Source organism: Olea europaea, unplaced genomic scaffold, assembly GCF_002742605.1.
Source record: "Olea europaea var. sylvestris unplaced genomic scaffold, O_europaea_v1 scaffold139, whole genome shotgun sequence".
In the NCBI taxonomy this organism is placed as follows: domain Eukaryota; kingdom Viridiplantae; phylum Streptophyta; class Magnoliopsida; order Lamiales; family Oleaceae; genus Olea; species Olea europaea.
The window spans coordinates 191921-219882 of NW_019231420.1; the positions used below are offsets into that span (position 1 = coordinate 191921).

Genomic DNA, 27962 nt, shown 5'->3' on the forward strand with positions numbered 1-27962 from the left:
GGTCTTCCTGTATTTGAATTGAGGAAATCGATTGTTCTAATCGTGAATTGTTTTGATCGAAATTGAAAAGATCAATTGTCGTGACTCTGACCTTTGATATACTCGCTTGATCTTACTAGTTGACTGATATAATAGAAACTCAGATCTACATGTCATCGTAATAAAAAGAAAATACACAATTATTTAATTACAAAAAGTGTCAAAGAATAGTGAACTTTTAAATAACATTTACGTGTGACCTATACACGGTGACGTGTAGCTTGTTACCTATGAACAAAAATTAGTGACCTGTGACTATGTTATATACAGGTGAACTGTAACCTATGCACAGTGATTTGTAACATGTACACAATAATATGTGACTTGTGCATTTTGACCTATGACATGTGCACATTGTCTTGTGACATATGCAAAATGTCATGTGACTCATAACTTGTGAATATAGGCACATTGACCTGTAACTGGTGACTTGTGATCTGTTATTATTTCTCTTGATATGTGACTTATGAACATTGATCTGTGACATATACATAGTGACCTGTGACATGTTATAGCTGAATAGAAATCAATAACCTGTGACTATAGTATACACTGATGAACTGTGACCTATGCATAGTGATTTATAAGATGTACACAATAATTTGTGACTAGTTATCTATGATTTATAACGTATACACTTTGACATATGACCATCATACATTGTTCTATAACATATGCACAATGTCATGTAACTTGTGACCTGTGAATATAAGTTCAATGATTTGCGACCATTGCACAAAGACTTGTAGCATGTGATCCGTGACTTATGAACATTGATTTGTGACCTATACAAAGTGATATGTGACATGTCAATGCCTACACCGCCACCACCATTTGAAAACCACCAACAACTACTTGCACCACCACCACACTAAGAACCACCAGTTGCAAACTGCAAACAAGCAAACCACCAACAAGAAAAATAATCACAAAACTCGACTAAGCAGATTAGATCAAAGGAGGAGAAAATCACTCAAAATCCATCTTCCCAATTTTTTCTGCGGTGCCAGCACGTCTGGCCAGAGGTGGTGCACCATCTCAGGCTGCTATGAATGGTAACGACACAACATTACTTATCGATGATGAATGACAACAGACAAAGGATGTCAACGTTTGAAGGGGTCGTCGACAGTTGGGACTTGTGTGGGATGTCGACGTTTGAAGGGATCACCGACGACTAGGACTAGTAGTGTGTGTGTGAGAGACGGATGGATGGATGGATAGGTGGGTATAGGGATTGGAGAAATTCATTAGGGATTAGGATTTGGGTGGGTATGGTTGTTAGTTGGGGAATCGTTATTTATGTATTAAATTAAAAAATATATATATAGTTGTAACCTGATTTTTGAAAATAAAAAAGTAGTTATGATATTATTTTTAGAGAAAATTTAAATGTAGGGATGGGTGTAATTTCTACTTTTTTATTTTTAATATTGTCAATACATAATAGATAAAAGTAAGGTGGTTAAAAACCAAACCAACCAACCCAATCTAACTGCTTTGGGTTGGTTTTTTTAAAGTATATTGAATTGGGTTGGGTTAGATTATGGGTTGATCCATCAAAACCGATAAACCCGCCCAACCCAACCTAACTTGCTACTTAAAAAATTGAAATAATTAAAAACAAATGTAAAAATCAAAAAGTTGAAACCTCACGACCTTAGTTTACAAAATCTTATCATTTCTCTCATACTTTTTCTTTCTCTCCAACCCTACATTTAAGTGTTGCCCTCTGTCATTCTCTTTCATTCAAGACTGTCAATCGTCACCAACTTTATTTGCATCTAGACTTGACGCTAATCATCAATCTTTATTCATTTTGGTACTAATAACTTTAAATTTTAAGTTAATTATTCATTTATGTTTTGTAAATGTACATTCCAAGCTTATTTTTTCCTTTAAGCGAGATAATAATTTGTATGATATATGCATTTTCCTTCCTGCATGATTACAAGTTTTTGTTCGTGGTCGAAGCATTATGGTTGATAGGGTTTTATTGTCGAGCACAATTTTATGATTTTTAATGTCTAAAGCGCTAACCTGACCCGACCGAAACTTGATTGGGTTGGATTGGGTTGAAACACGTGAATGGGTTGGGTTAGATCAAACCAACCATATTGGATTGTGTTTGGGTTGAATAAAAAACCGATCTAATCCAACCCATGTCCATCCCTGGATAAGAGGGAAAGAACAGATGCAACCATCTTCTCCGACAATTATTTGTTACTTTCAAAGGCGGACAGGCAGCTTGATGATTTGAAACTAGAAACGGGTTATACGCCTTTCTTTTACTTTGATTTTTCCTTTTCTCTTGTTGTGCTGTGTCTACTTGATAAGTGTAGTTTATATACTTATTCGAAATCCTAAATAATGATATTTTACTATTTTTTTTGGATAAAATACTACTTAACTTGTGTGTTGTATTATATTTTGTAGGTAAAACTCGAGTTTGATGAAGAATTGGAGAAAAGACTGCAAAAATAGTAAAAATGGGCAAAATCTACAAGTTGAGGATTAAATTGCAAACAACTCATAGATGAGACGGGCAATGAAATAAAGATCGAAGATATCAAGGATTTAATTGGATACAATTGGGAGATACAGAAACAAGACTGTAAGAGAAAAAAGGGCTGAAATGAAGCAAACCTAAAGTTCAGGGAAACTAAAGTGAAAATAATAAAAAGGTGTGTCAAACCTCATGATGAAGATTTGAGAGTGCTAGAGGGTCAATTGGATGAAGAAATAAGTCAAATGAAGTATAGTCAAAGTATTATCATACATTAACTTTGAGTCGGAAAAAGTTATGCTTTGAATTTTCAGCCACATATTGAGACCCAATTTTGACATAGCAAACATTAGAATTAGAAAATAATATCTATAGAAGAATTATATCTCTTTGAGTGAGCTTTCTAATGCACTTTGAATCACTTCAATCAGATATCGAAAGGGTAAATTATGATAAAAATATTGAAGGTTGTTCGACTAATGAAAATTAGGCGAGGCGCGAACCCCTCGCCTGAATGAGAGACGCACGCTCCAACCAAAACTGAGGCACCCCAAACCAGCCAAACGCACGCCTTAGCTATGACTAGGCATGTGTTTCAACACAAACGGAAAAAAGTCGATTTTTACTTATTTTTGTTTTGATAACAATTCAATGCAATCAAAACGGGAAAACCTCTATTCAACCTAAACTTTATCATATTCTACATATTTTGGAGTTGAAGAACAATTCTATGCCTCAATTCAAGCGAATCGTACAAGGATTTTGAAAATCATAGCTCCGTTTCAAGTTTTGAGCCAAGAACTTTGATTTTTCCTACTTCAATCTTTTTTATTTTCGGGTGATCTTTTTCCAATTATTCTTGCATAATTTAATCATAAGAATGTTAGGCTACGTTTTTTATTGTATTAGATGAATGATAAATCCTATTATTTGTTTATTTTAATTTAAGAAAATCAGTTTAGTATTTCTTGATTTTTCTTTATTGATTTTGCATTTCTATTAGACTATTTGATTACTTGCTCATCAATTAAATAGTAAATTGCTTGTTGTAGTGTAGAAATATTAACAATAGGTCTAGAACGTCACAAAATCAATACATGGGCAATAGTTGCTAAGAATAATACCTATGGCATTTTTGATAAATTTTTTGAATCAATACATATTTTTCATTTAATTTCGGACTAAAAATAAGATCGAGTCATGTTAAATATAAGTTTAATATATATTGAAAAGGAATACTGAGTGACAATGGATTATCTATTGACTTAAATGCATGAACTCACTAGACTACGAATTAAGAATTGAATTAAATAACAATAGAGGAATTCACGATTCCAATACAAATATTAACATATTAAATAAATATTTTATTTACTTTGTTAGTTTAGGATTAATATAGAAAATTTACAAATTATTTCTTTTGATAACCTCTATTCCAATCCATATACTTGGATTGATACGTGATATTTATGTTGTGTTTAAAAGTAACTGTTTTTCAAATTATAAAAAAAAAAAGGTTAAGTTTGTTAATCAAGAAATTACCTAATGTTTATTTACAACCATAATCTATTTTTTTCCTTCAAATAATTCTAAATCAATGGCAGATTCAAAAGAATTTTTTAATATTATGTAATTAAACATTAATAAACAATTTTGCTATTGTGACCGTTAACAGTTAAAGGCCGTCCTAGCACACTTGAAATCTTGGATCCATTACTGTTTTCAATAGTGGTGTAAAATAGATTTAAATTGTGATATAGACTCCAAAATTGAAAATTTCTGGGAAGACGAGAATATCCTTTCCTTTAGACGAGACTAGTGTTCACCATTCACTTTACGGAGTATTTGGATGGAAATGGACTAAAATGATATTTTATGCGTAAAAGATGGAATTAATGCTGAAAATTGGAAGGTATGAACGTTTTACATAATAAAAATAGCTCACAGCAAAACCTCGCAAGTTTAACACGTGTTTATTAGATGCAACATTAAAAAAAGACATTTTCAAACATCTTGCATCAACTGCATCTTAGGATGCCAGTAACTGATTTCAAGTGGAGCATGCTTCTTTTATTTTTCCTCTCTTTCTTGTTATTTCTTTGTCTTTCCAGTTATTTAATTTTCAGCGTTTCAATGAATAATAAGGAATTAACTATCTCTTGAGCCAAAAAAAAAAAGAAAAGAAAGAAAAAAAAGAAAAAAGAGATGTCTTATTTTCATCTCGTGTGGATCAACTACGCCATAAAATTGAAAAAGTCGAGATAGGTTGCAGCCAAAAAATAGACGAAGGACCAGATTTGTAATAAGACATAAACCAGGGACTAATGCTGCAATTTTATAACTGTATATAGTTTCCCAGCTCATCCACGTGACCAAACTCCACCATCAGCCCCACCACCTGACTTGTCTCGATCACCAAAACGCCGTGATTGGCACCCATTATCTCAACATTCTTTTGGTTTCATCGCCGCCACTCTCACTCTCCTCCTCCTCCTCTGCCGGGATCCAAAATCCGTCACCGTATTTCGAAGCTATTACTCTTTATATATACACATATATCTTTATCGGGAGTGTGGTGAGTGCAATGGCGACGTCGTTTGGAGCAACAACACCATCATCAGCCCCTGTGGTTGACAATGCCCGCAAATCCACCTCTTATTTACCGCTCTACCATCGTCTTTTCTTCTGCCGCTCCCACTCAAAGGTGCCTAAGCTATGTTTCTCCTCCCAGGTAAACAATCGTTCTCTCTTTTGGATTTTTGTTTATTATTAGGGGAATTGTGTTTTATTTTGAGTTTCAGGCATGATTTGGTGAATTGTTGTGTGAGATCGATCTCGGCTCTATGCTGCTGCGTATAAACTATTCATGAAAGATGTGTTTTGTCAGTGCTATCTTTATTTTTATTTGCTGTTGGTCTGTTCCAGCTGGAAAAAGGAAAATTTTTCTGGAAAATGAATCTAATTAAACTTTAAGTAAATTTAGAGAGAGATGAAGTGAAAGTGTGGATTAGGTTCCTTAATGTACCTCTCACATCTTTGTGGAAAGATGATTGGATAATTCTTTTACGAAAAAGTCACTCGAATATTGAAAATCTTCAAAGGTCAAAGTAGCATTTTTCTTTCTCCTTTTCACTGTTACATAAGGAATAAAACAACAGTTTACTAGTTCTCGATCGTTTGTTATAAAGCTGTAGAGTAAAATACTTTGTGCTAAGATTGCTGCCCTTAATAAACCCGTGTGTATTATAACATTTTTCAACAGTACATTATGTTTCCAAACTGTATCTTTTCTGTGGAGCAAAGTTCTTTGGACATCTACCTTCTCTTGCGTACTTCAATTGAAAATTGTGTGATCTCTTGGCACTTTTAGTTGATTAATATGTCAAATGTGGACTCAAATCTGAATGTTTCATCGTGGAAAACAACAAGAAAGGAAAACAGATACTGTGTACTTAGATGGATTCTTAAGCCAATGCTTGATGAATTTTCAAAGATATCTGGACAATTGTACTTCTTTTAGTAAAGGTAAATGTAAAATTCTTCTATTGACATTACCAGTCACCAGAACATGAAGGTTTAAGAATCATGTGATAACCTCAGACCTCTCTAATGTAGGCGATTTTTATTTGGCGACAAATATTATTTTGAAGAATTACTGTTCATAAGAAGCGGGTGTTCCACTTTTACTACTTTGTAAATAAGTATCTTTTCGTTGTTCAGTTTCTTCCACGATTAGGAGGAGATATATTACCCTCTAATATGGGGCTTGAGAAATCCAAATAAGATTCCATATAGATTGAATTGTTTTTTGTCATTTGCTTATTCGAGATGGGGGTCTAGTTCCAATGAATACAAAGAGGAACAGGTCAATTTTAAATCTACTCATTGCCAGTTTTGAATTCTTAATTTGAACTCTTCGTCAGACTAAGTATAGCTCCAGAATTTAATACGTTTAACTTAAGGGAATGAACTCTTAACTCTTTGTCTTTTAAGTTTCTACCGTGGTTTTGCTTTAGTTGACTTTCCTAATTCTTGATATCTAATCTGGTTTACCATTTTGTTTTCCTGGTTTCGAGCCAAGACTGAGCTATAGATTTGAGGGAAACAAATTGAATTTCTTTTTAAATTTCATCAGTCATCCTAGCATTCTAGTGATGATATGTCTGTGCTTCCTGTTTATTTTTTTTTTGGGCCTGCAGTCTACTCGGAACTCTTCTCTCATAGTGAGAGCTCAATCAAATGAGGTAAGGTTATCCCAATGATTTTCATACAATGAAACATTTTTTTTATATTTCTTTCCTTTTTGGGAAAATTTTGGAGCCATCTGTTACCTTCAAGGGTGTTGTGGGTGGATCCTCAAAAGCTGCAGTAAATACTCCTGTCAAATCCGAGGTATCAGTTGAGCCTTCACATGCCACTGTGGCCTCAGAAGAATTAATATCTGAGTTTATTACTCAACTGGCATGTCTTATCAAGTAGGTATCCTTTTTGCCTTATTACTTTGACCAACTCTTTCCATTTTTTCACGACGAAATGGGGTAATATATTATCTATTGCAGGTTAGTTGATTCTAAGGATATTGTGGAACTTGAGTTAAAACAACTTGACTTTGAACTTTCAATACATAAAAAGGATGCCTTACCTCCACCGCCTTCTGCACATGTTACAACGGTGCAGTCATACTCTCAACCCGCGATATTGCCTCCAGTCCCAACACCTTCTACCGTATTGACTCCAGCACCTTCTCCCGTTTCAACTGCATCACCTTCTCCACCCAAAACGCAAATATCCAAGTCATCTCATCCACTACTCAAATGCCCAATGGCTGGGACATTCTACCGAAGCCCAGCACCTGGTGAACCACCGCTGGTGAAGGTAATTAGCATAAATGTGATGATAATATATTCAGAAGCAGGAATGTCTATGTATTTTTTACTTTTTGACAGAGGGTAAAGACAACTTCTCTGTTTTGTGTACTCAATTATTTTCTGTCAAAGCTTAAGTTTTATGAACAAAGTAATGCATTAGGTGGATCTGATTAGATCATACAGATAAATTTGCACAATGCATTTAATTCTCACCCCACCCTCCCCCCACCCTTCCCCCATTTGTCTTACACAATGCGTTTCCATGCAGGTTGGAGACAAAGTACAGAAGGGGCAGGTTCTTTGCATCATCGAGGCCATGAAATTGATGAATGAAATAGAAGTAAGCAATGTATATTGTTTCCTGCTGGCACTATGGTTTTAATTGTTCTTTTGCTATATCCTGTTAAATTAGGAATGTCTAACAGAGTTAATTAGTCTTTATGTTTTGGTCTTTTTAGCTGTTTATTACCGTAAATGCTTTGGCAGTGAAATGATAGATAGTTTTTCTATTTCCTAGAAAGAAAAGATGTTACAGTGGTTTGGGTGAGAGATGGGTTGGTGAAACTTTTAGTTTTACCCTTAAAGCAATGGCCAAATTGCTCTGTAGTCTTCTCATCTACTAGAAGTAACAACCTTTTTTAAGATCAAAAGAAGAAAAATAAGTAAAAAGTAATTACCCATTTTTAAGAACAAAATAACTATTTTAGGTAGAGGTCATTATTTTGGATTTCTCGAAAATGAAATAAGGTTGTTTAGTGGTGGATGGGATGGGGAGGTGGTACATTTTATTATTTGCTGTTCAAAATTTCATCATCTACATTACAATTGAAAAACTGAGGTCAAGAGTCGACCTGCAATGATATTTTAGAATATGAGTAAGATTTTGCTTTTGAATTGAGATGTCAATTAAGAAAAAAATAAATAGTAGATGGTATTTACAAAGAACATTCTGAGCGGTAAACTAATGATCAAGATAACTGAGAAAGTCAGGAGTCAAGCTGCAATGATAATTTAGAATATGAGTAAGATTTTGTTTTTGAATTGAGATATCAATTAAGAAAAAAAATAAATACTGGATAGTATTCACAAAGAGCATTCTAAGTGGTAAAATAATGATAGAGGTAACTGAGAATACATAAGATGCTCAGTTACCTCGATCATGCTCACAATGAATTAACGTCTCATTTGTTTTTTTTTCTTTTCTTGCCTTATTCTGGGAAGCACGATATATTTCACATCTGCTTCATATGTCGTTATAGCATCATAAAATGATCTCAGGCTGCTATTTGATTTGCCTGTTGTTCCTAATCATCTATGCGTAGGCTGATCAGTCAGGAACAATAGTTGAGATTCTCGTAGAAGATGGCAAGCCTGTCAGTGTTGACACCGTGAGTTATCTGGACTAATCACTATCTATTTATGACATAAAATGCTTGCTCTAATTTCTCCCTCCAGTTTATAGCTACTTTATTTTTTGCTCCCTCCAATTTATGGCTACTTTATTTTTGGCCATCTCCAGCCTCTCTTTGCAATCGAACCGTAGAGCCGATGGAGTTAAAAAGGTATTCGGGAGCAGGAGAGTGTGTTCTTTCAATGATTGTGCTGCATTATGTTATTATGTGCAAGTACTATCTGTTTTGCATGGAAGAGACTAGAGATACATTCTTCGTCAAAGCTGGATTTTACCTGCTGAAACTAATGTTATTTATGAGTTTAGAACAGTCTCTTTAGGTTAACGTTATTTCTAACGTGAGTGTTCAGTCTTTGTAGGATAAAGTTGAAGTAGATTGCGCAACTGAAAGTTGTATTCTGAAATAATTTGTTGTGCATAAAAGGATGTTTCGATCTTTCATTCACGATGCCTTCAGAGCAACTTGTCTCAAAAATACACCTCGTCACCATAAATGTCACTACATCTTCAAGATTTTGCATTTCGACCATTGAAGATCGACGGAAATTGATGCAGATTTTAGTAAAAATGGATGGAAATGTCCCAACTATTTTTCTCGAATAATGGCACATGTACATAATGATCACATAATGATTTACATACAAACGAGCTATCAAAAAAAAGTGAGGAAATTATTTATTTATTTTAATTTGAGTGAAGAAATTTGGCTCAATTATGTCTCAACACATCATGTGTGTATATAAATCATTATATACATATATCACAATCAATCGATTTTGCTTCGGAGTTGGACCAGAAATATAAATCATTATGTACATATAGCACAATCAATTAATTTTGCTTCTGAGTTGGACCGGAAATAAACAAGGAACCATCTTTTCCAAATTCCAATCCTTTTCCATATGCCAACTACAAAAATAGAAAAACATAAAAAATAAAGATGAAAAAAGAAAACACGAAAGGGTAACATTACAATTACAAAAATAGAAAGCATTTTCTAAGCTCAATTTGAAAAATTATTGCATCACATGGTTGATGATTAATCATTCATTCTAATTGCCGGCCGGCAGCCTCAGCAACAAAGGGCAAATATGGAGTCTTCCCAAGAACGCTACTCACAACCCCATAAACAAAACACGCTACGACAAATGCAAAAATCCCCGAATGTGCCCACGCCGTTATCTTCAGCCCAATTCCACTCCGACCTGGAGATATTATCCTCTGTACAAGCATCGGCACTACAAGCAGTACGTCGAGCACCAGCGCCTGGAGGGCGTTGAACCGAGCGTAACGGCTCAGCGAAGGATTTCGGACAATGCCCAGATAAAGGGCGAAGAAGGAGATGAAGCTGGCGTAGGGGATGGAGTGGTAGAAAGAGAGGAGAGGAAGGAGGGGCTGGAAGGGAAGTGAGAGGGAAGGGTATTTGGTGAAGAGGAAGCGGCCGTATTGGAGTCCGTTGAAGAAGGGGAGGAAGTAGGATGCGGCGGAGATTAGGCGGTCAGTGGCTGGGGTTGGGGTGTAGGAGCAGGTTGTTGTGGTGGTGGTGGTGGTGGTGGTAATGGGTTTCTGCGGCAGTGATCTGAGGATTGGGATGGTAGATTTGAGGGGGTGAGGAAGGATGAAGGCGGTTTTATAGTTGCGGGGTGGCAGAGAGAGGCGGATAAGAGGGAGTGTGGCCATATCTCGGCGGCTGTGGGGTGGAGGGATTAGGCTTCGACGCTTTGTAAAGTGGAGGAGCTGGGATTACAGTTTACAGACTGACGATTGACGAAACGATAGAAAGTAAAATGAAAAAGAATTGGGGTTCCAGAACCGAAAGAGGAAATTGACAAAAATAGCATCAGATAACTGAAATAAAGCTTTAATCTAAAATTTTGGTGGTCGAAGTGAAATTTCCTTTGTGTAAATTTAAAAGTTGATAAATTTAAGTCAAAATAAACAATTTATTTTAATTATATATTTTATAAGATTCACAATTTTTATCAATTCATATAATTCAATGCAGTATCAAAATTCATTAGTATTTGTAGGAGTGGTTTCGATCAAATTTTATCCAAAATCACATGAAACAATTTTGATTGGAAAATAGAGCCAACCAGCCAGAAGAGAACCAAGTCAGCTCTTTCCGCTCCAACCATTGAGTTGCGTTAGAAGAGAAAAAAAAAACACTTAAAACGAAGATTCAGACAGCGCCATCGTCCAAGCAACAAACAAACGGCAACTAGGAGGATCACATCTCTTTCTGAGATAGGGAATTAGTCATCGAACATTTGCTTTTCGCTTTTGAATTTGACGTCTTAGCAATTGATTCTTACTTGAATTTGAATTAGGATTAGAGAGAGAGATCGTTTTTTCTTTTCTTCTTCCAGCAGGGAAGGAAAGTGATCGATAATAATGAGCAAGCATCTTGGATCACAGAAAGCTGCTTTGAGGTTCCCCATGTAAGAAAGGAACCAAACCGGAGAAAATTGGCGCCATCCAAGTGGTTAAGCACTCTTTAAAGTTAAGTTTACACAAAATGTGAACTTGTAATGTTATTTAGTACATATAATGTACAAACAAAACTTGTAATGAAAATGTCAAATACTGCATTCTTTATCCATGCTACTGCATATAGACACTTCATCAATCAAACTACTGTATAAAATCTTCATTTCCCTCATTAACACAGAAATCTCTTAGGGAGTGACGATATATCTGCTAGATAAAGGATTGAAATAATATAAGCATTGTTTCCTAGTATTCCTTGGCTTTTTGCCTCAATTCATTCAGCTCTTTTTCAATTTCAGGATCTTGGAACTTCAATCCCACGGTTGTGCTGCCAACAGCTGTTCTCCCTGGTGGAAGCTCTCCCTTCTGCTCGGTCCACAAAGACAGTTATCATTTGTTGGTGTAGTAGTATGATTAAAAAGCAATAATCTCACACCTTAAATTCAAGAAAACTCATTATTCAGCATAATATGAAGAACATTAGGCTGGCAGAGGAAAAATTTTTCTACCAATCAGAGCTAGCCTGTTCGGCTCGGTTTAAGAATAAAAAAGTAAAAATTACTTTGTTTTAAACATGTTTGGATAACTTATTCTTTTCTTTTAATAAAATCAAGTTCTTTATTTTCGGGAGCAATGCTCACCTTACCTTCACAATAAGGTAAGGAACTTATTGTTAATTTTTTAAGCTTAGCCAAACATGCTCAAGGCAACCGCAAGAAAGGACCCTGATGTGCAGCGGCAAAGCAGCAGTAATAATGAATGAAAAAATGGCTCTTTTACAACAATAAACAAAAAAAGAGCATGAATTACCTTTGTGCCTCCAGATAATTCTTTCTTCAGGTTGGCAAGGTCATCATCAACCGAAGAACTTTCTAGCAATGCAAACTGTTAAAAGGAAAACCTCGGTGAAATCCCAGTTTAATCTAATAAAAAATCGACTTTTGGTTTGATAATATATAAAATACTTCATAAGAACCCATCACTTTTATCTTACAATCATAGGCAGCACATATAGCTTTATGTATTGACAAGAAAAATGCTATTGTCACTATCTGCCAAGCACCATTCAATGTTCCTTTAAGAAACGACGACTTTTAAGATTAATTACTTGCAATGACACCAAGTATTGCAAAAAAATAAATAATTTGCGCATATTTGATACATAGTATTAAATGGCACACGACAATCAATAAACAAACTATGAGCTTAATTTTTTTCGTTAATATTGTTTAGTACTATCTAATCAGCCTTAGAATACATCTATTATGGTCATGGAGAGTGCTAGATGTACACACACACTTTTGTACAAAATGGTTTACTTACACTCACAATGCGAGGGTGGAGGCCACATGTTGGCATTTTTTATTTCATGTGGAGGCCCAAGTGTATGTGAGAGTGAGTAAAACATTTTGTACAAATGTGTGAGTACAAATATCTTTATCTTTATGGTCATTAACAAGAGTCTTTCATTGTTTACTTCTACATTAATGAAAACATCAATCCAATTATAATAGAGAAAACACAAAAAGAGAGGTGATAAAAAGGTGACTAAAAGATAGAAACTTAATGTTTACTTGTCTGTCACTTTGAATGAAGTACAACACAAATAAAACCACAAATAAATAGACATCAGGGAAAAATAATAGTACTTGTGATTTTTAAATCACTAATGATCAATTAATATTGTTCTACCTTTCCTTCAAGTTCATCACTGGTTAGCTGGTTAATCGCATCTGCCTGAGACTCCATGGCCAAAACTGTCAGGAAGGAATACAAAAATTCCGTAAGCCATTTTTACATCATTCTATGCACATTGGATTACATTTTTCGTCATTTACTAAGCTATGATGAGTAAGGGTTTGCACTCCATTTGGCAAATTTATAAATGGTATATAGAGAGGAATAGTAAGAAGAATAGTAGTGGATCCCACAAAATGTATAGATAGATAATAATGAGTGGTAGTTATAAATGTGTGGTTAAAATTAATGTTTGACTTTGACTGAATTTATAAACCACTTATTTGTATCCAAATGGAGGCTTGATAAACATATGAAAATTAATTTCGCTACCAAGAAAATTTCAAGAGTTTTAGTAAAACAGATCCAATGTAATTCACTAGTTCAACTGAAGAACTGGTTTACAGAACGTGTGTGTAATATTTACTAGCCAGCAGTAACAAAGGTTGAAGTGTAAAGGAATGTTCAAACCCAAAATATCCATGGGACATTTATGTAAAAGTATCTTTTCATTCAAAAACTATCTTACTTTTGGAAAAAAACACGTATACTTTTTTAGGGCAAACATGCTATAAAATGTAAAAGGACGATATTTCAAGCTTGGCTTGATCTACCAAGTATATACACATTTTATGGAATTTCAGAAGAGCACCACACAGATTTCAGCTGTGTGCATAAATGGGTTCACTTTCTATTCCACGATACAGTGCTCCCAACAACTTTGTAACAATTTAATCCAAATTCATGAACCACAAATATAGAAGTTTTCTTGAATACATCCTTGTCAAAGATTTGCATTTCATCTTGAAATCAAAGAAAACTCTGGGGAAATAGGAATGCAACAAGAATACAGGATCTGGAATATTATGATTCATTAAATAGGTAATGAGGAACTTCTCAAAATAGGATTCTCTAATGGTAAAAGTAAAAACATCCATCTTTTAATTTTTCAGTTTAAAAGATCTCACCCTTGTTTGAGCCCCATTATTTCAAAATTCATTTTTCTCCAAATTTATTTTCAACCACACATTTTCCTAATAAAATAATTTTACACGTAAACCCAAAACTTTCTCCTTGCTTTTTAACCACACATTCTCCAAAAAATAACTATTACAAAAACTATTTTTTCAACAAAATGGGGCTCAAACAAATCTAATCTGTTTCATTTCTACAGCACTCAATAAATTCTGGTTTCTGTCACGACCCTCAAAAGCCTCCATTTTAGGCTCTCTAATGGAGTCTTCTGCTTCTTTTTACTCTTAACAAATTAAAAATGGAAGGTGAAAATAGAGCCCACCTGCCATGGATCAGCTACCGCTTAGGTACCACAATGGGGGGTGCTAGGCTTAGTCTTTTGGGTGGGGGGATATTACTTCGCTCCAAATCCAAACCGTATACATATATGCACTCACAGACAAACTACCATTTGGCGTGTTTGAAGACTTTTAAATGGAGAGGTAGAGGAAGGCAAGGAGAAGGTCCTTTGGAAATATTAAATAGTTTTAGTCATTGAAAAGAGTTAAAAACTTTGGCCATATTTCACTCCTCTGTCCAACACCATCGTTTCTTAGTAATATGACCAAAAGTATCCCATCCACTCATGGTAGGCATAAAAATCATCACCACCAAAACAGAGAAAAGGACTTGAATATATAGCCAAGAGTGCAATCATTCATGTAAGTGCAAAGCAAAAAATGCCGCAAAATACAAAGAAAAAGAAAAGCATGGAAGGGAGCAGCTAACCTTTTTCCTCCATCTTTTCAAAAGCTGACAAAGCACTGCTTGTATCCACATTCCCCAACACCTCACTTACTTTGGTTGCCGTTCTAAAGAGGAATTGGCCAGTTACATCAAATTATAATGAATTGAGGAACAATCAAGCAATTGCAAGGGGATGAAAACATACTTGGCAGACTGAGCACGTGCTTTAAGAGTATCTTTTTTAGACTTAGCTTCCTGAATTTTGCTCTCTAAAAGCTGTCATACAGACAAAGAATTTCAGTGTTATTTGATCATCAACCACAGAAGAATATATGGATGAACTTGCAGCAAATTCGACAAGCAGAAGTTGCTATAATAGCTGCATTCACATATCAGCCAATAAACAATTTAATTAGACAAGAGTATTAATCCACACAATAAAATCTTGTCTTAAATTCTAACTTCTAGAGAACAAAGTAACCATGTAATTGTTGCACGTTAAAAGAAAAATACAGCCACATACCCGTGTATTAGAGACAAGGTTATCAACAACACTCCTCTGCTGGTCAAGTTGAGTCTTCAAAGCATTTGCATTATCCTGTAAATATGCAAAGACAAGGTGGATTGAGTAACATTGCGGCTCGCTAATTCTCTACGAAGAAACCGCATTAAATTACAGAACCAGAAAATTTAAGAGAAACTCTTGAGCATCAGAATGTGAAGGCATATGAGAGATACAACATAGGGATTCTTGTAAACACCATGATCAATGCATATCCTGATTAGACAAAAATAAAACAAAAGGGTCACAAAAACTTAAGTTGAAAATGCAGAAACCGAAAAATTGGAACTTCAATTTTCCAGTAATATGCGTTTTAGAATCTCACACCACGAAAGAAGTTTTGATTATTTTTATAAAATTAATTGCTAATCGCAAGATTTTGTTACAATTTAGTACCAGCTCTCCATTGTAATATCACATTGCAAAAGGAACCTCATAAAATTATATTACAAGGCCCAAAAATGTCCTCTTTCAACAATTAACTCAAGCTTGGATAAAGAAGGATATCCAGTTAACTTGATTCACTAGCTGTTTTAAGAGAATCAAAGTTTTAGAACTGGCATCTCGTCAAGATATAAGAATCTCCCATTAATAATGAGAATCAACACTCTCCATTAAAATGTTTCGACTCTTGCCAAAAGCATAAAACATTAGTAAACATTGTCATCATATGTAACTGCCCATTTAGTGGCGCAAGATTCAAACCAAGCAAAATGAAGCACGTTATGACAAATTATGTTGCACCAGCTACATTACTTTTTCTTTCTTTCTCTCAGCTACATTACTTTTTTTTTGAGCTCCACTATGGATATCATTTTTTCACTAAATTGAAGGCTTGCCATGTTCAGAAGCCAACAAAACTCTATTAGAATAGAACAATCAATACAATGTCATATAAATCAGATGTTGTAACTTGAATTGTTTGAATATATCGCAAAGTAATAAACTCTCACTTCAAGCATCAACCTAAATTATTTTACAATTATAAAAGCCTTTACCATTTTCATTAGTAATCAGATAAATATCCGAGCACAAAAAACATGTATACTTTATACTAAAAACGGTCCTTACAGCATAAGATTTTCTACGTTTAAGAGCTTCACGAGCAAGATCCTCATCACCCTTTCCCAGAGCAAGTTGTGCTCTGCGGTACCTATGATCAAACTGAATTATAAACCCACAGCTTCAGGGAAATGAATTAGATCAGGTGACTAATTCACTGGCATTTACCAATCTTCAGAAGCTTGTTGTGCAGCTTTATATTTGTTCTCCAACTGCTTCTGTGAAGCCAAAACCTACAGAAAAGATGAAAACAGAAACTTACGATTTGCCTTCCACAGGGACACCAATACTTAGCTTTCTGTTTAAACTTCTAAATTTATTGCTTCACTCTCCAGTAAAGAAAAATAAACAGAAAGCACAATGTATACATGAAACAAAAAGATTAAAAGTTTACCCTCAAGGAAAAGGTAAGAGAGAGTTCGAAGGGTGACATACTTGCGCTGTAGCTTGACGCATCTTGATCAAATCATCATTCATTTCAATCACAGTTTGTTCCAAAATTTTCTCCGGATCTTCAAAAGAGCTTATTATAGCATTCGCATACGACTACTCTTAAAACAGATGAAATATAGTCAATAATATTTTTAGTGGTATATGACCAAAGCCAATAACGCGCAACTTAATACAAGAAATCTCAACCAACCTTGATAACTCTAGCAAATCGATCGAAGAGGTTCATCCGAGCACCAAAAGCACCTCCACGATGGCTGATACATCTTGATCTACTTGAATGAGATAGCCGGATTCCTGAAAATTTTGGAGCCCCCACTACAAAAGAAAATATGGATTCTAAAACAAAACTTGAATTTTAATACATAGAAAGCAAAAATTAAGTAACTATAGCAAGTTGTAAGCGCCAATCTAACAAAAAATGTTGTCTAAAATAATTATAGCAATAGCAGAATGATTTTTAAAGTCCAATTAGAAAGGTTGTCTATCAATTACAGTAGACCACCTTTCAGGAACTAGAAGTCACATACATAAACATAAAAGTCTGGTCTCCAACCAAATACGAAAATACGCCACGGCAGAGAAAATGTACTCCATACCTCTTTCCTTCATTAAACCCAACACCATCATACGAACAAATAAAGTAGCTCTAAATTTACTACATCAATGATTGTGTTGTAAATTAAAATTAATCCAGAATGTTCTTATACTTTTCTCAGATAGTCTGGTCTACATTATCATCTTGTTATTGACAAGTCCGATTTACATTCTCATACTTTCTTGCTAGATCATTTAGTCTGGCACCAACTGCATAGTTACGTAGGAAGTCAGAGTTGAGTGTTTCTTTTCAGAATATCTGAATCTGAAATAAATAGCACATCTTAGATATGGGAATTAGAAATTTGATTCAATGGTTACAGTTCATCATTTTTAAAAATTTAGTTCAATGCATTACGGGCTTCAATAGTGATGAAATAAAACGTCTATAAGGCTTCTGATCTATTATTCTCTCTTTTTCATTCTTTATATAATTTAACTAGGTTAGAGATGTATTCTCAAAAAGTGAGGTATAATATTAATCTTTTATAGGAATGTTTAAAACACAAATTAATTATATAAACATGGCCCCTCTCTAACAGCTTCAAATTTTAGATGAAATGGATAACATGGTATCATAGCTCAAAAAATAAATCGTTTGCACTAGCTACACAGAATATGCAAATCTAAAGCTCAATAAAGAAGAACAAGTGGTACATAAAGAACAAGTGATACTTAAAACTAATATCAAAGTCAAAGACATTCTTAACCTTTTATAATAAGATAAATGAACTTGTATATCCATGATGATATCTGGTAAACCCACCATTTGGTTCACCTATTCTAGAAGGGCTAGGAAGCCTGGAGGTCCAACTGGCAGTAGTTAGTGGGACACGTGAAAGTTTGTTACGTGAAAACCAAGTCTGTTGAAGGGGGGGGAATTGGGAGGGAAAATCTGTTATCATCCGCTATGAATAAATGTAGAAAGTAGTCATAGGCAGGCAATTTGAGATAGAAGTAGAAGTTAAGAGAGTTAGCAGATTTCCTTGAGAATAGGCCCCGCTATTTTCGTTCTTGCTGTGTTTAGTTCTTCTCATCAATAAAAATATTGTTCCTTATATCATTCTGCTTGTTTTTCCAGTTGGGATCCTAACAATATCTTGGTTTGGCCAATAAAAAAAAACCAAAGTAGAATTGGAGCTTGCCGTCTAGAATACATTCCCTGTAATCTATTTACTAATAGATTCATCGTATTTATCAGGACCGTCTTTCTCCATTAACAACATTAACCCACTTTGATCCTTCTATCTCTTCTTTGAATTATCTCTCTATCTCAGCACAATCTTGAATTACCATCCGCGAAAAGAACTCAAATATCGCTCTTTTGCGCAACAACCCACATAAACTAGAGGGGAAAAATTTTGAGCGGTGTAATGCAAGATATCAGTGTCTGGTTCAATGTCGGGGAAAGGCCCAAAAAAATAAAAATAAAAATTGGGACTTGATGATTTAATAAAAGCCATTGAATTTTGAAGATTGATCTTCGCTATGAACAGAAAGCCAAAGAAGAACTGTTTCTTCTTCAATATGACAATTAAAGGGAAGACGCTGACTTAATTATACACCACCAAGATTGCCTTAAGCTTCTTCAGATTGGGAGCGTATAAGAATATGCACGTGTGGATATGGCCGTCCCAATTTTTTTCAGAATACGAGAAATCAAAGCCAGGAAAAAAATCATTTTCTGTATAGAAAATATATAAAAGAAACAAGCAATCATTGCCACTATGATAATAAGCTTCTCAATTTATTATGTGGACACTCCGCCAGAGCTCCTATGGTGCAGGATAGTAAGAAGCATGACTCATTCGAGCATTATTCCAAGAAAAATTAGATGGCATAGCTTCCAAAACAGGATGAGAACGTGTAAGTTAGCAAAAAAACAAGGAAATACATCGAGTAGATGTACGTATTAGACTTCGATAAGGCTGGTTCAGACCTACTCCTATCTATCTCAGGAATTACTATTTCCTCTGTAACTTAGAAAGCTCTATTGCCATGACACCTAGAACCTTCATATTTTAATTAAGTTATCAAAATTTGCACTTCCGTATCGATGTAATAAAATAACCTTTGTATAAAATTTTTGCACTTAATATAAATGAAGTATACACCATGTTTGATAAAACTTTGAATAGGATCCACGACTTTAATCAACTTTTCAATCACATATTTCATCATTTTTTATCAAAATCTACTAAATTTTTTATAAAAAGCTTTGTCACACAAGCCCATAATATCTTTCATATAAATTCTTTGCATTTTCATAACTGAAAATGAGGTCATAAACAAGAGCACGTGCTGCCATAACTGAGTAGGCACTATCATAACTTATGGTAAGGTCATAAACCAAACAATATGCTGTCATCGGCATAATTAAACTCCTCACTGACCAGGAATCAAGTTGGAAAAACAATAAATGTTTATCAAGTTGGAAAAACAAGAAATGTTTGTTCACATAACCAAAAGTAAAAAGAGATAGAGAGCTTTTATGTGATGAATAGAAAATTAAATTTCACACTCCCATTTAGCTCTTGACTTGAGTAAAGCAAAATGTTCAAATTCAGTTTAAAAGTTTTACGTTCCTCTCCATCACCCAAACATCATGACAAATATCGTTAAACTGATATACATATTATTATGTTCCTATGACATAGCAAAGACTTGGATCTTTAACTGGAAGTGAAAAGGTCCAAAATCCAAAACTCAAAAAGAACTGAACTTGACCCAGTAAACATATTAAGCAACATGGAACCCCCAGTTTGAAGGGAAAATAATACTCCTACAGTACATTTCACAACATCACAACACAGTACCTTGTGCTCATTTAATTCTGCCTTTACTCCGGCATTATCAAATCCCATTTTTAAATCATCAAGATGTAAGATTGAGAGGTGCCCATAATTGTAACATGGTGAAAATTAAAAAGGGTCTGTGTCTATTCCATGATTAACTGGCAAAAGCAATTACTACAAGTACCTTCTGCTCGTAAACTTGTACCTTTATTCCGGCATCATCAATTCCCCATCTTAAATCATCAAGATGTAATATTGACAGAAGCCCCATTATTGTAACATAATGAAAATAAAAAGGTTCTGTATCTATCCCATAACTAACTGCCAAAAAACTAATATAGCGCAAAAACCAGTGAGAAGCAGAATTACCTCCACTGCCAAAGAAAGAAGGTCTGAAACTGAAAGGAGTCGTCTTTACAACAATTACTCCTCGATTGCACGAGGAAGAAGGAGTCGCCGTAGAAGAAGCCATGCTTATCCCTGCAATCGATGCTCTCACTGCCATTACTCTCTTCTTTGTTGAGTCGCGCTTCGCTGCGTGGGGTACTTTTTAAAATGTCTTGGTCAAACAACCAATTTTTCTGTTTGATCATTTTTTTTTTATTCACCAGATTGACTTCTTGTACGATAATTCATGTTTGATAATTACAAATGTATATCAATTTTTTAAAAGACAATAATACCCTTAATAGTTTAAATAAATTCAGTTACTTTCATACGTAAATTTCAAAATCAGTTTTACTTATCAGTTTCTCCAATACAGTAAAAAAGAATTTTTTCCTTCCGTCTGCTAAAATATTGAAATCTCTCAAAATTATCAAAAGTTCAACAAAGAAACAATACTCACAGTCGGCACTGGAAATTGGTAAATGTAAATACATATTTGTAATTTTGTTTTAGTTAAATTTACTGTTTGAATCTTTAAATAATTTTTTTGAGAAAGGCAGATGAATTTTACAGTATTTAAACACAGATTTATAATTTTTTTTATAGCAAAAACAACAAAAAATCATCTCTATATGCATATATTTTACAGGAAAAATTTATAGGTGTTTGTAAATTAAATATTTAAACATTATTTCGTTGAAAATGGAAAAATAAAAAATTCGAGCGTAAATTTCAGATAAAACGGACGAAAAAAGTTGGGCCAAATGTTTCCAGCCGGCCCAGTTGTCTGGGCCGCTGGAAACATCCGGCCCAGCCGATTTTTATTTTTTTTCTCCCTCCCCTCCCCTTTCAGATTTTAGAATTTATTTGTTCATTAATATATGTTTACTGAAATAAATATTAATGAATATTTAAATACTAATTGAAATAAATATTTTTGAAACAATTAAAATAATCAATGAATTATTTAAAGTATTAAATTAAATTAAATATGAAATGAACAATTTAAAAAATTATATATTAATTCCTTATTTTTAATTTGTGGCAGATATGACATCAGCATGTGTCTCAATTTGTTACTTTGGTGAATTTCAAATAAATAAAAATGTTCAGTGGGAATGGAAATGGACGAGTGAAGGAGATGGGGTTAAAGCAATTTTTATAACAAGGAGTACATCGTTCGCAGAAATGTACAGCGATATACAAAACATGCTTAACGTCGATCCCTTTCAGTACGATATGGAATTGGGATTTTTGTTTCATAAGCATTCAACCATTTCAATTCCACCTATGAAAGTTACTTCTGAAGTGGAAATGAAACATCTAATTAAATTGAACCAAGGCCGGAAGTCGACTCCTATTTGCGTAACTTTATTGGGGAAGAATGTTCACGAGGGTGAACACGAAGTTTCAAATGAAGAGAATCGTAATGTAAATGATGTTTGGGATATAATTAGATTGTTCCAAGATGATGTGGTGATTCCCGAGACCACTGCTATTCACCATGGTCACACTGTTATGCACAGAATTCCATCGATAGTTGAAAACAACGAGAATGATAATGCATTTACAAACGAGAATTTGATTGCTTTATCTCGTAGGAGACATGAGTCTGGTGGGAGCTCACAGGCCGGACCGAGTACACGGTCCTCTAATTGTTCGCTTGTAGTTCCCGATGATGAAGATGTATATGTCGAGCAACTATTCGAATCAAAGAAAGAATTGCAAGAAGCTGTGCACCGAATTGCTTTAAAATATAACTTCGAGTTTAAAGTGAAGAAATCAAACAAGTCGTTATACACAATTATCTGCGTTGACGATAGTTGCCATTGGCGTTTGCGAGCGACTAAGATGGACACGAATGAGTTCTTTGTAGTCCGTAAGTATGCACGGGAACATACTTGCGAAGTGGGTATTCGTCGAAACGATCATAGGCAGGCCCGATCATGGTTCATTGGTCGAGAAATAATGCACAAATTTCAGGATTTACTAACGATCTACAGACCTTCGGACATCATTAATGATGTTCGACGAGAGTACAGGGTGGTTATGAGCTATCAGAAGGTTTGGAAGGCTAAAGAATGTGCATTGAAAGATTTGATGGGTTCGGCTGAGGAGAGTTATGCTAAATTAGCCAGGTATTTCATTGTTTAAGTATTTATTTCTTTGTTATTTTAAATTTTAATTGTTTATTTATATGTAATTAATTATTTAATTGAATTGTTTATTTTTTTGTTCATTTAATATTTAATATATTATCTAAATTATGATTATTTTTATTTACATTGGCCAGGTATTGCTATAACATAGGAAGAATTAATACTGGGTCGGCATTTTTTATTGAGAAGGATGACGAAAATCGCTTCAGATATTTCTTTATGGCCCTTGGACAATGTGTTCGAGGATTTCGAAATGCAATGCGACCCCTAATCTTAGTCGACGGTACAATCCTTAAGGCGAGATACGGGGGCAAGTTGATTATTGCAACATGTCAAGATGCGAACATCCAAATTTACCCTCTTGCGTTCGGCATAGTCGACGGAGAAAATGATATAGCAATGAGTTGGTTTTTCACGAAGTTGAGAGAAGTAATTGGAGATGTCGAAAATCTTGCATTCGTAACCGATCGAGGGCAGTCAATAATAAATGGTATCGCCGAAGTCTTCCCCGAGGCACATCATGGTTATTGTATGTACCATATATAGGGAAACTTGAAGACCAGGTATTGAGGCAATGGCGTCGTTGTGTTGTTTAGGAGAGCTGCAGAGGCTTACAGTTTTGAAGAGTTTGATAAGTTCATGGTCGAAATAGACAGTAAATCGCATGCTGCATGAGAGTATCTAACAGAGATGGGGATTGAACATTGGGCACGATCACATTTTCCAGGACGTCGATACAACATGATGACGTCAAACAATGTGGAGTCGCTTAACGCTTTATTCAAGAAAGATCGAGAGTTACCAATTCTCGCAATGATTGAGAACATTCGTGACAAGTTATAACAGTGGTTTCATGATCGACGTGAGGAATCACAGAGTTGTGCAAATGTGCTAATCCCGGCTCAAGAAGATAAGCTCTTCAAGACTCTAGATGTGGCAAGAAAGGTATATGTAGAACCACTAGATCAATTTCGCTTCTCCGTGAGATGTGCACGTAATTTCGGATACATTGTGGACTTGAATGATAACACGTGCACGTGTAGACGGTTTCAGTTGGAGAGTTTTCCGTGTACACATGCAGTGGCAGTGGCTATGCATAGAGGATTACCACCACACACCTTATGCAGTGTGTATTACATGACTGATTATTGGAGAGCAGCATATGCGGAAACAATATTTCCTGTACCAAATGAAGTCGAGTGGGAAGTGCCCGACCACATTCTCCTACTGAATAACTTGTTGCCACCAGCAGTTGGACCACGTACTCCTGGACGTACACGTACGTCTAGAATACCATCTACCGGAGAGTTTCCCCAGCCTCGTAAGTGCGGTAGGTGCGGTGCAATAGGGCATACTAGAAGACATTGTATAAGTCAGATTCCTCTACATGACAATGTAACGGATATGTAATTTTAATAACTATTGACAATGTAATTATTTATAACATTGACGTTAATTATTTATGCATATTATTTATATGAATTATTAGATTTAATATTTTTTTCAAACAGTTCATTCATTACATTCATTTGTTATGCATATTATTTATGTTAATTATTTGAAATCGAATCTTTTTCTAGACACTGCATTATACGGTAGGCTGCATTGTAAAATAAATATTTAAATATTACATAAATAATCAACATTTTACAATTTTTTTCGTAATTACAAATAAATGAATGAACTGTACAATGTTTAAATAAATGTAAAAATATGTACAATTATTTATGGATCCCCATTAAATTCAAATAAATCACATGCTAGTTTATTTCTCCAATTTTGTATCCATGCCTGGTTGATTATATCAACCTTATGTGCCACACTCAAAAATTCTATGTACTTGATGACGAACATGCCGCAATCACCCCTACAATTAAACAATGTTGTATTAACACATCGAAAATTAGTTAGAAACTAAGATGTACATGACAGAAAGAAAATTACAAATACTTACGATATTTGTTGCCTCGTCTTCGTCGTGTTCCGCACGGTGGCCAATCTGTCTTGTACAATGATGTTCGCTCGTCTAGTCATCATGAGAACGATCACAGACACCGACTCTAGATTTTGCTCGAGCTGGCCTTGTGTCAAGCATGAATGATCGAGGTCGTACACATACATCGTGGAGTCGACGAATACGATTTCCACTGCAATGTAGTGATGATTCACACATACTGGTACTTACATATGCGTACAGCCATCCCATGGCTTCCCACCGACACTCGGCCACATCCCTACGACCCATTCCATCATATATTCCGGCACGTGTACTCGCAACCCATAGCCTGGAACGACTGGTACTCAATGTCAACAGTATGGATGAACTCGGTGTTCAATATGAGTCTGCCAGGAATGTTGAACGATTTTGGATGTTTTTCAGCACGATCTCGTAGCAAATCCATGCTCAAGTCGATGTGCTACATCAAGAAACACCAATAAAGAAAGGAGTTAATCTATGAATTTCATTAAAAAAATTGATTTTGAATATACATAATAAATAACAATATTTTCATTTCACTTACATCGTCGGCGAGCCAAGCCCCCGAAGTGGTGATATCGTCCAGCAAATCCAATACCAAAGCGAAGCTGGTAAAGTTACAATTCAATGTAACTTTACCAGGGATCTGTCTGACAGCGTCGTCCAGATGATATTTCATCATGCAAAATTTCAAATATTAGAACCTTATGCAAATGATGTTCGATAAACAAAAATATGAAAAATATATACTAACACACTGCTACTAGATATAATAACCAACCGATAACGGAATAAACAAAATGAACGTAAATTACTATTTTCCATATACTTAATTTGCTAATTTGATCGTTTATTTTAATATTTTAATTGCTAATTTTAATTATTTATCTAACACTAAATTAACTTTTTCATTTTTAATTAATGTTTAAACACTTATTTTAATTCTTTACGCATATATCTTATTTCATATTTACAAATTTCTTTTAATTGCTTCGTAAAAAATTAATGTAATTGACATTTTCATATCCTAATTTAATTGTTTATTTTTATTATTTGACAGATGTTTATATATTTTTTTAAATTCTTTATGCATATTACTTATTTAACATGTAATTAATTATTTTAATAACACTTATTTTGATCGTTTATTTTAATATTTTAATTATTTTTCTAACACTTAATTTACTTTTTCATTTTTAATGAATGTTTAAATGCTTATTTTAATTATTTACGCATAATGCTTATTTCATATTTACAAGTTTATTTTAATTGCTTTGCAAAAAAATAATTTGATTGATATTTTAATTTTCAAATTTAATTGCGTATTCCTTTTTCTTTTTTTTTTTTACAAATGTTTAAATATGTATATAAATTATATATATATGTTATTTAATATTTAATTATTTCTTTAATTATTTTACTATCACTTATTTTGATATTTTAATTGCTTATTTTAATTTTTTTTCTAACAGTTAATTTAGTTATTTATTTTTAATGAAATTTTAAAACTTATTTTAATTATTTACAAATGTTTAATTATGTATTTAAATTCTTTATATATATCTTATTTAATATTTCCTTTTTTAAAATTAATTTAGTAACACTTATTTTTAGATGCTTATTTTAATATTTTAATTATTTTTCTAACACTTAATTTAGTTTTTTAATTTTAATGAATGTTTAAGTACTAATTATAATTCTTTACGCATAATGCTTATTTCATATTTACAAATTTATTATAATTGCTCTGCAAAAAAATAATTTGATTGATATTTTAATTTTCAAATTTAATTGCGTATTCCTTTTTTTTTTTTTTTTACAAATGTTTAAATGTGTATTTAAATTATATATATATGTTATTTAATATTTAATTATTTCTTTAATTATTTTACTATCACTTATTTTGATATTTTAATTGCTTATTTTAATTTTTTTTCTAACAGTTAATTTAGTTATTTATTTTTAATGAAGTTTTAAAACTTATTTTAATTATTTACAAATGTTTAATTATGTATTTAAATTCTTTATATATATCTTATTTAATATTTCATTTTTTAAAATTAATTTAGTAACACTTATTTTTAAATGCTTATTTTAATATTTTAATTATTTTTCTAACACTTAATTTAGTTTTTTAATTTTAATGAATGTTTAAATACTAATTTTAATTCTTTACGCATAATGCTTATTTCATATTTACAAATTTATTTTAATTGCTTTTCAAAAAATTAATTTTTTTGCTAATTTAATTTTCAAATTTAATTGCTTATTTTTATTATTTTACAAATGTTTAAATATTTCTTTAAATTCTTTAGATATATTAATTATTTAATATTATATTATTTCTTTTAATTTTTTTACTATTACTTAATATAAAATAATAATTAATCTATATTAGCAACTAATAAATATTTCGATAAATAATATAACATTTACATCTTATATTTACTAATAATTTTAAATACATAATATAAATTCAAATTAAGCAATTCAAATAAATAATTACATATTAGAGAACACAATATAAGCCATTAATAATTATTTAATTAACTTCAATAATTACCCAAAAAAACTGCCTAAAATAACGCCCGCCCCAGTCAACTGGGTCAACCGGGCCGACCAACCCAGCTGCCCAGCTGACTGGACTAAACCCAGCTGGGCACCAAGCGCCTAGTCAACTGGGCAACCCAGTTGACTGGGACAGACGCCCAGACGGCGTCCCAGGTCTCTGGGGTGATTTCCAGCCGAGGAGATCGCTGGAAAACTCCATTTCCGGTGATCTCCACTCCTTCCCAAGTAATAACAACCCAAATTCCACATTTACACAACGATTTCTCAACAAATATATATAAAATCATACTTTATTCCAAAAATAAAAATATAAACATGATTTTTTTTTGTATAAATTTCTTACCTTCTTCAGAGTCAACTGGGTCTCCTGTTTTTCCTTATTTGTCGGTGGCTGGGTCGACTGTACTACAGTACTTTCCTTCTCGACTTCTGCGTTTTTTCCTTGCCCAGTGAGAGGTAAAATTGGGTCTGTCTTCCTTTTTTTTGGTTTTAACTGTTTTAAATAATTTTGCCTTTTTTTTTCACTGGTCAAAGGCCATTTTGGAAAATTGACCGGGTCAACCGGCTGTTGGTCACTAATTCCTCCCGCTGCGTCTATGTTTCAAGTTTCAATTTTTATTTTTATTTTTTTTTTTTTTTCCTTCTTTGT

At 33.7% G+C, this 27962-nt stretch overlaps 3 protein-coding genes across 4 annotated transcripts; 1 reads left to right on the forward strand and 2 right to left on the reverse strand.

Moving 5' to 3' along the window:
- The first annotated feature begins 4915 nt into the window (after positions 1-4915).
- On the forward strand, positions 4916-9269 carry LOC111375583 (biotin carboxyl carrier protein of acetyl-CoA carboxylase 1, chloroplastic-like). Its single transcript, XM_022998422.1, has 7 exons — positions 4916-5276; positions 6745-6789; positions 6884-7020; positions 7105-7420; positions 7682-7753; positions 8736-8801; positions 8933-9269. Exons 1-7 carry the CDS (start codon positions 5130-5132, stop codon positions 8954-8956), a joined length of 807 nt encoding a protein of 268 aa, XP_022854190.1. The 5' UTR covers positions 4916-5129; the 3' UTR covers positions 8957-9269.
- A 354-nt stretch (positions 9270-9623) lies between these two features.
- LOC111375584 (protein TIC 20-II, chloroplastic) lies at positions 9624-10615 on the reverse strand. Its single transcript, XM_022998423.1, has 2 exons — positions 9848-10615; positions 9624-9733 (listed from the first exon to the last, which is right to left on the reverse strand). Exon 1 carries the CDS (start codon positions 10502-10504, stop codon positions 9872-9874), a length of 633 nt encoding a protein of 210 aa, XP_022854191.1. The 5' UTR covers positions 10505-10615; the 3' UTR covers positions 9624-9733; positions 9848-9871.
- A 695-nt stretch (positions 10616-11310) lies between these two features.
- Positions 11311-27937, reverse strand: LOC111375585 (membrane-associated 30 kDa protein, chloroplastic-like). 2 transcript variants are annotated; one of them, XM_022998425.1, is made up of 12 exons: positions 27899-27937; positions 20588-20749; positions 17020-17144; positions 16812-16922; positions 16545-16609; positions 16386-16467; positions 15276-15350; positions 14958-15028; positions 14795-14877; positions 13007-13071; positions 12125-12199; positions 11311-11680 (listed from the first exon to the last, which is right to left on the reverse strand). In XM_022998425.1, exons 2-12 carry the CDS (start codon positions 20721-20723, stop codon positions 11561-11563), a joined length of 1008 nt encoding a protein of 335 aa, XP_022854193.1. In that variant the 5' UTR covers positions 20724-20749; positions 27899-27937; the 3' UTR covers positions 11311-11560. The 2 variants fall into 2 exon arrangements, with proteins under 2 accessions (XP_022854193.1, XP_022854192.1); XM_022998424.1 differs by lacking the exon at positions 27899-27937 and having other exon boundaries at positions 20588-20779.
- Positions 27938-27962: the final 25 nt, after the last annotated feature.

Coding starts and splice junctions, on each gene's coding strand:
- LOC111375583 (XM_022998422.1), top strand. CDS start 5,130: ATGGCGACGTCGTTTGGAGCAACAACACCATCATCAGCCCCTGTGGTT. Junction 5,277..6,744: donor AGCTATGTTTCTCCTCCCAG/GTAAACAATCGT, acceptor TTGGGCCTGCAG/TCTACTCGGAACTCTTCTCT. Junction 7,021..7,104: donor CAACTGGCATGTCTTATCAA/GTAGGTATCCTT, acceptor TATCTATTGCAG/GTTAGTTGATTCTAAGGATA.
- LOC111375584 (XM_022998423.1), bottom strand. CDS start 10,504: ATGGCCACACTCCCTCTTATCCGCCTCTCTCTGCCACCCCGCAACTAT.
- LOC111375585 (XM_022998425.1), bottom strand. CDS start 20,723: ATGGCAGTGAGAGCATCGATTGCAGGGATAAGCATGGCTTCTTCTACG. Junction 16,468..16,544: donor CAACAAGCTTCTGAAGATTG/GTAAATGCCAGT, acceptor GTTTGATCATAG/GTACCGCAGAGCACAACTTG. Junction 13,072..14,794: donor TGAAAAGATGGAGGAAAAAG/GTTAGCTGCTCC, acceptor CCTTCCTGACAG/TTTTGGCCATGGAGTCTCAG.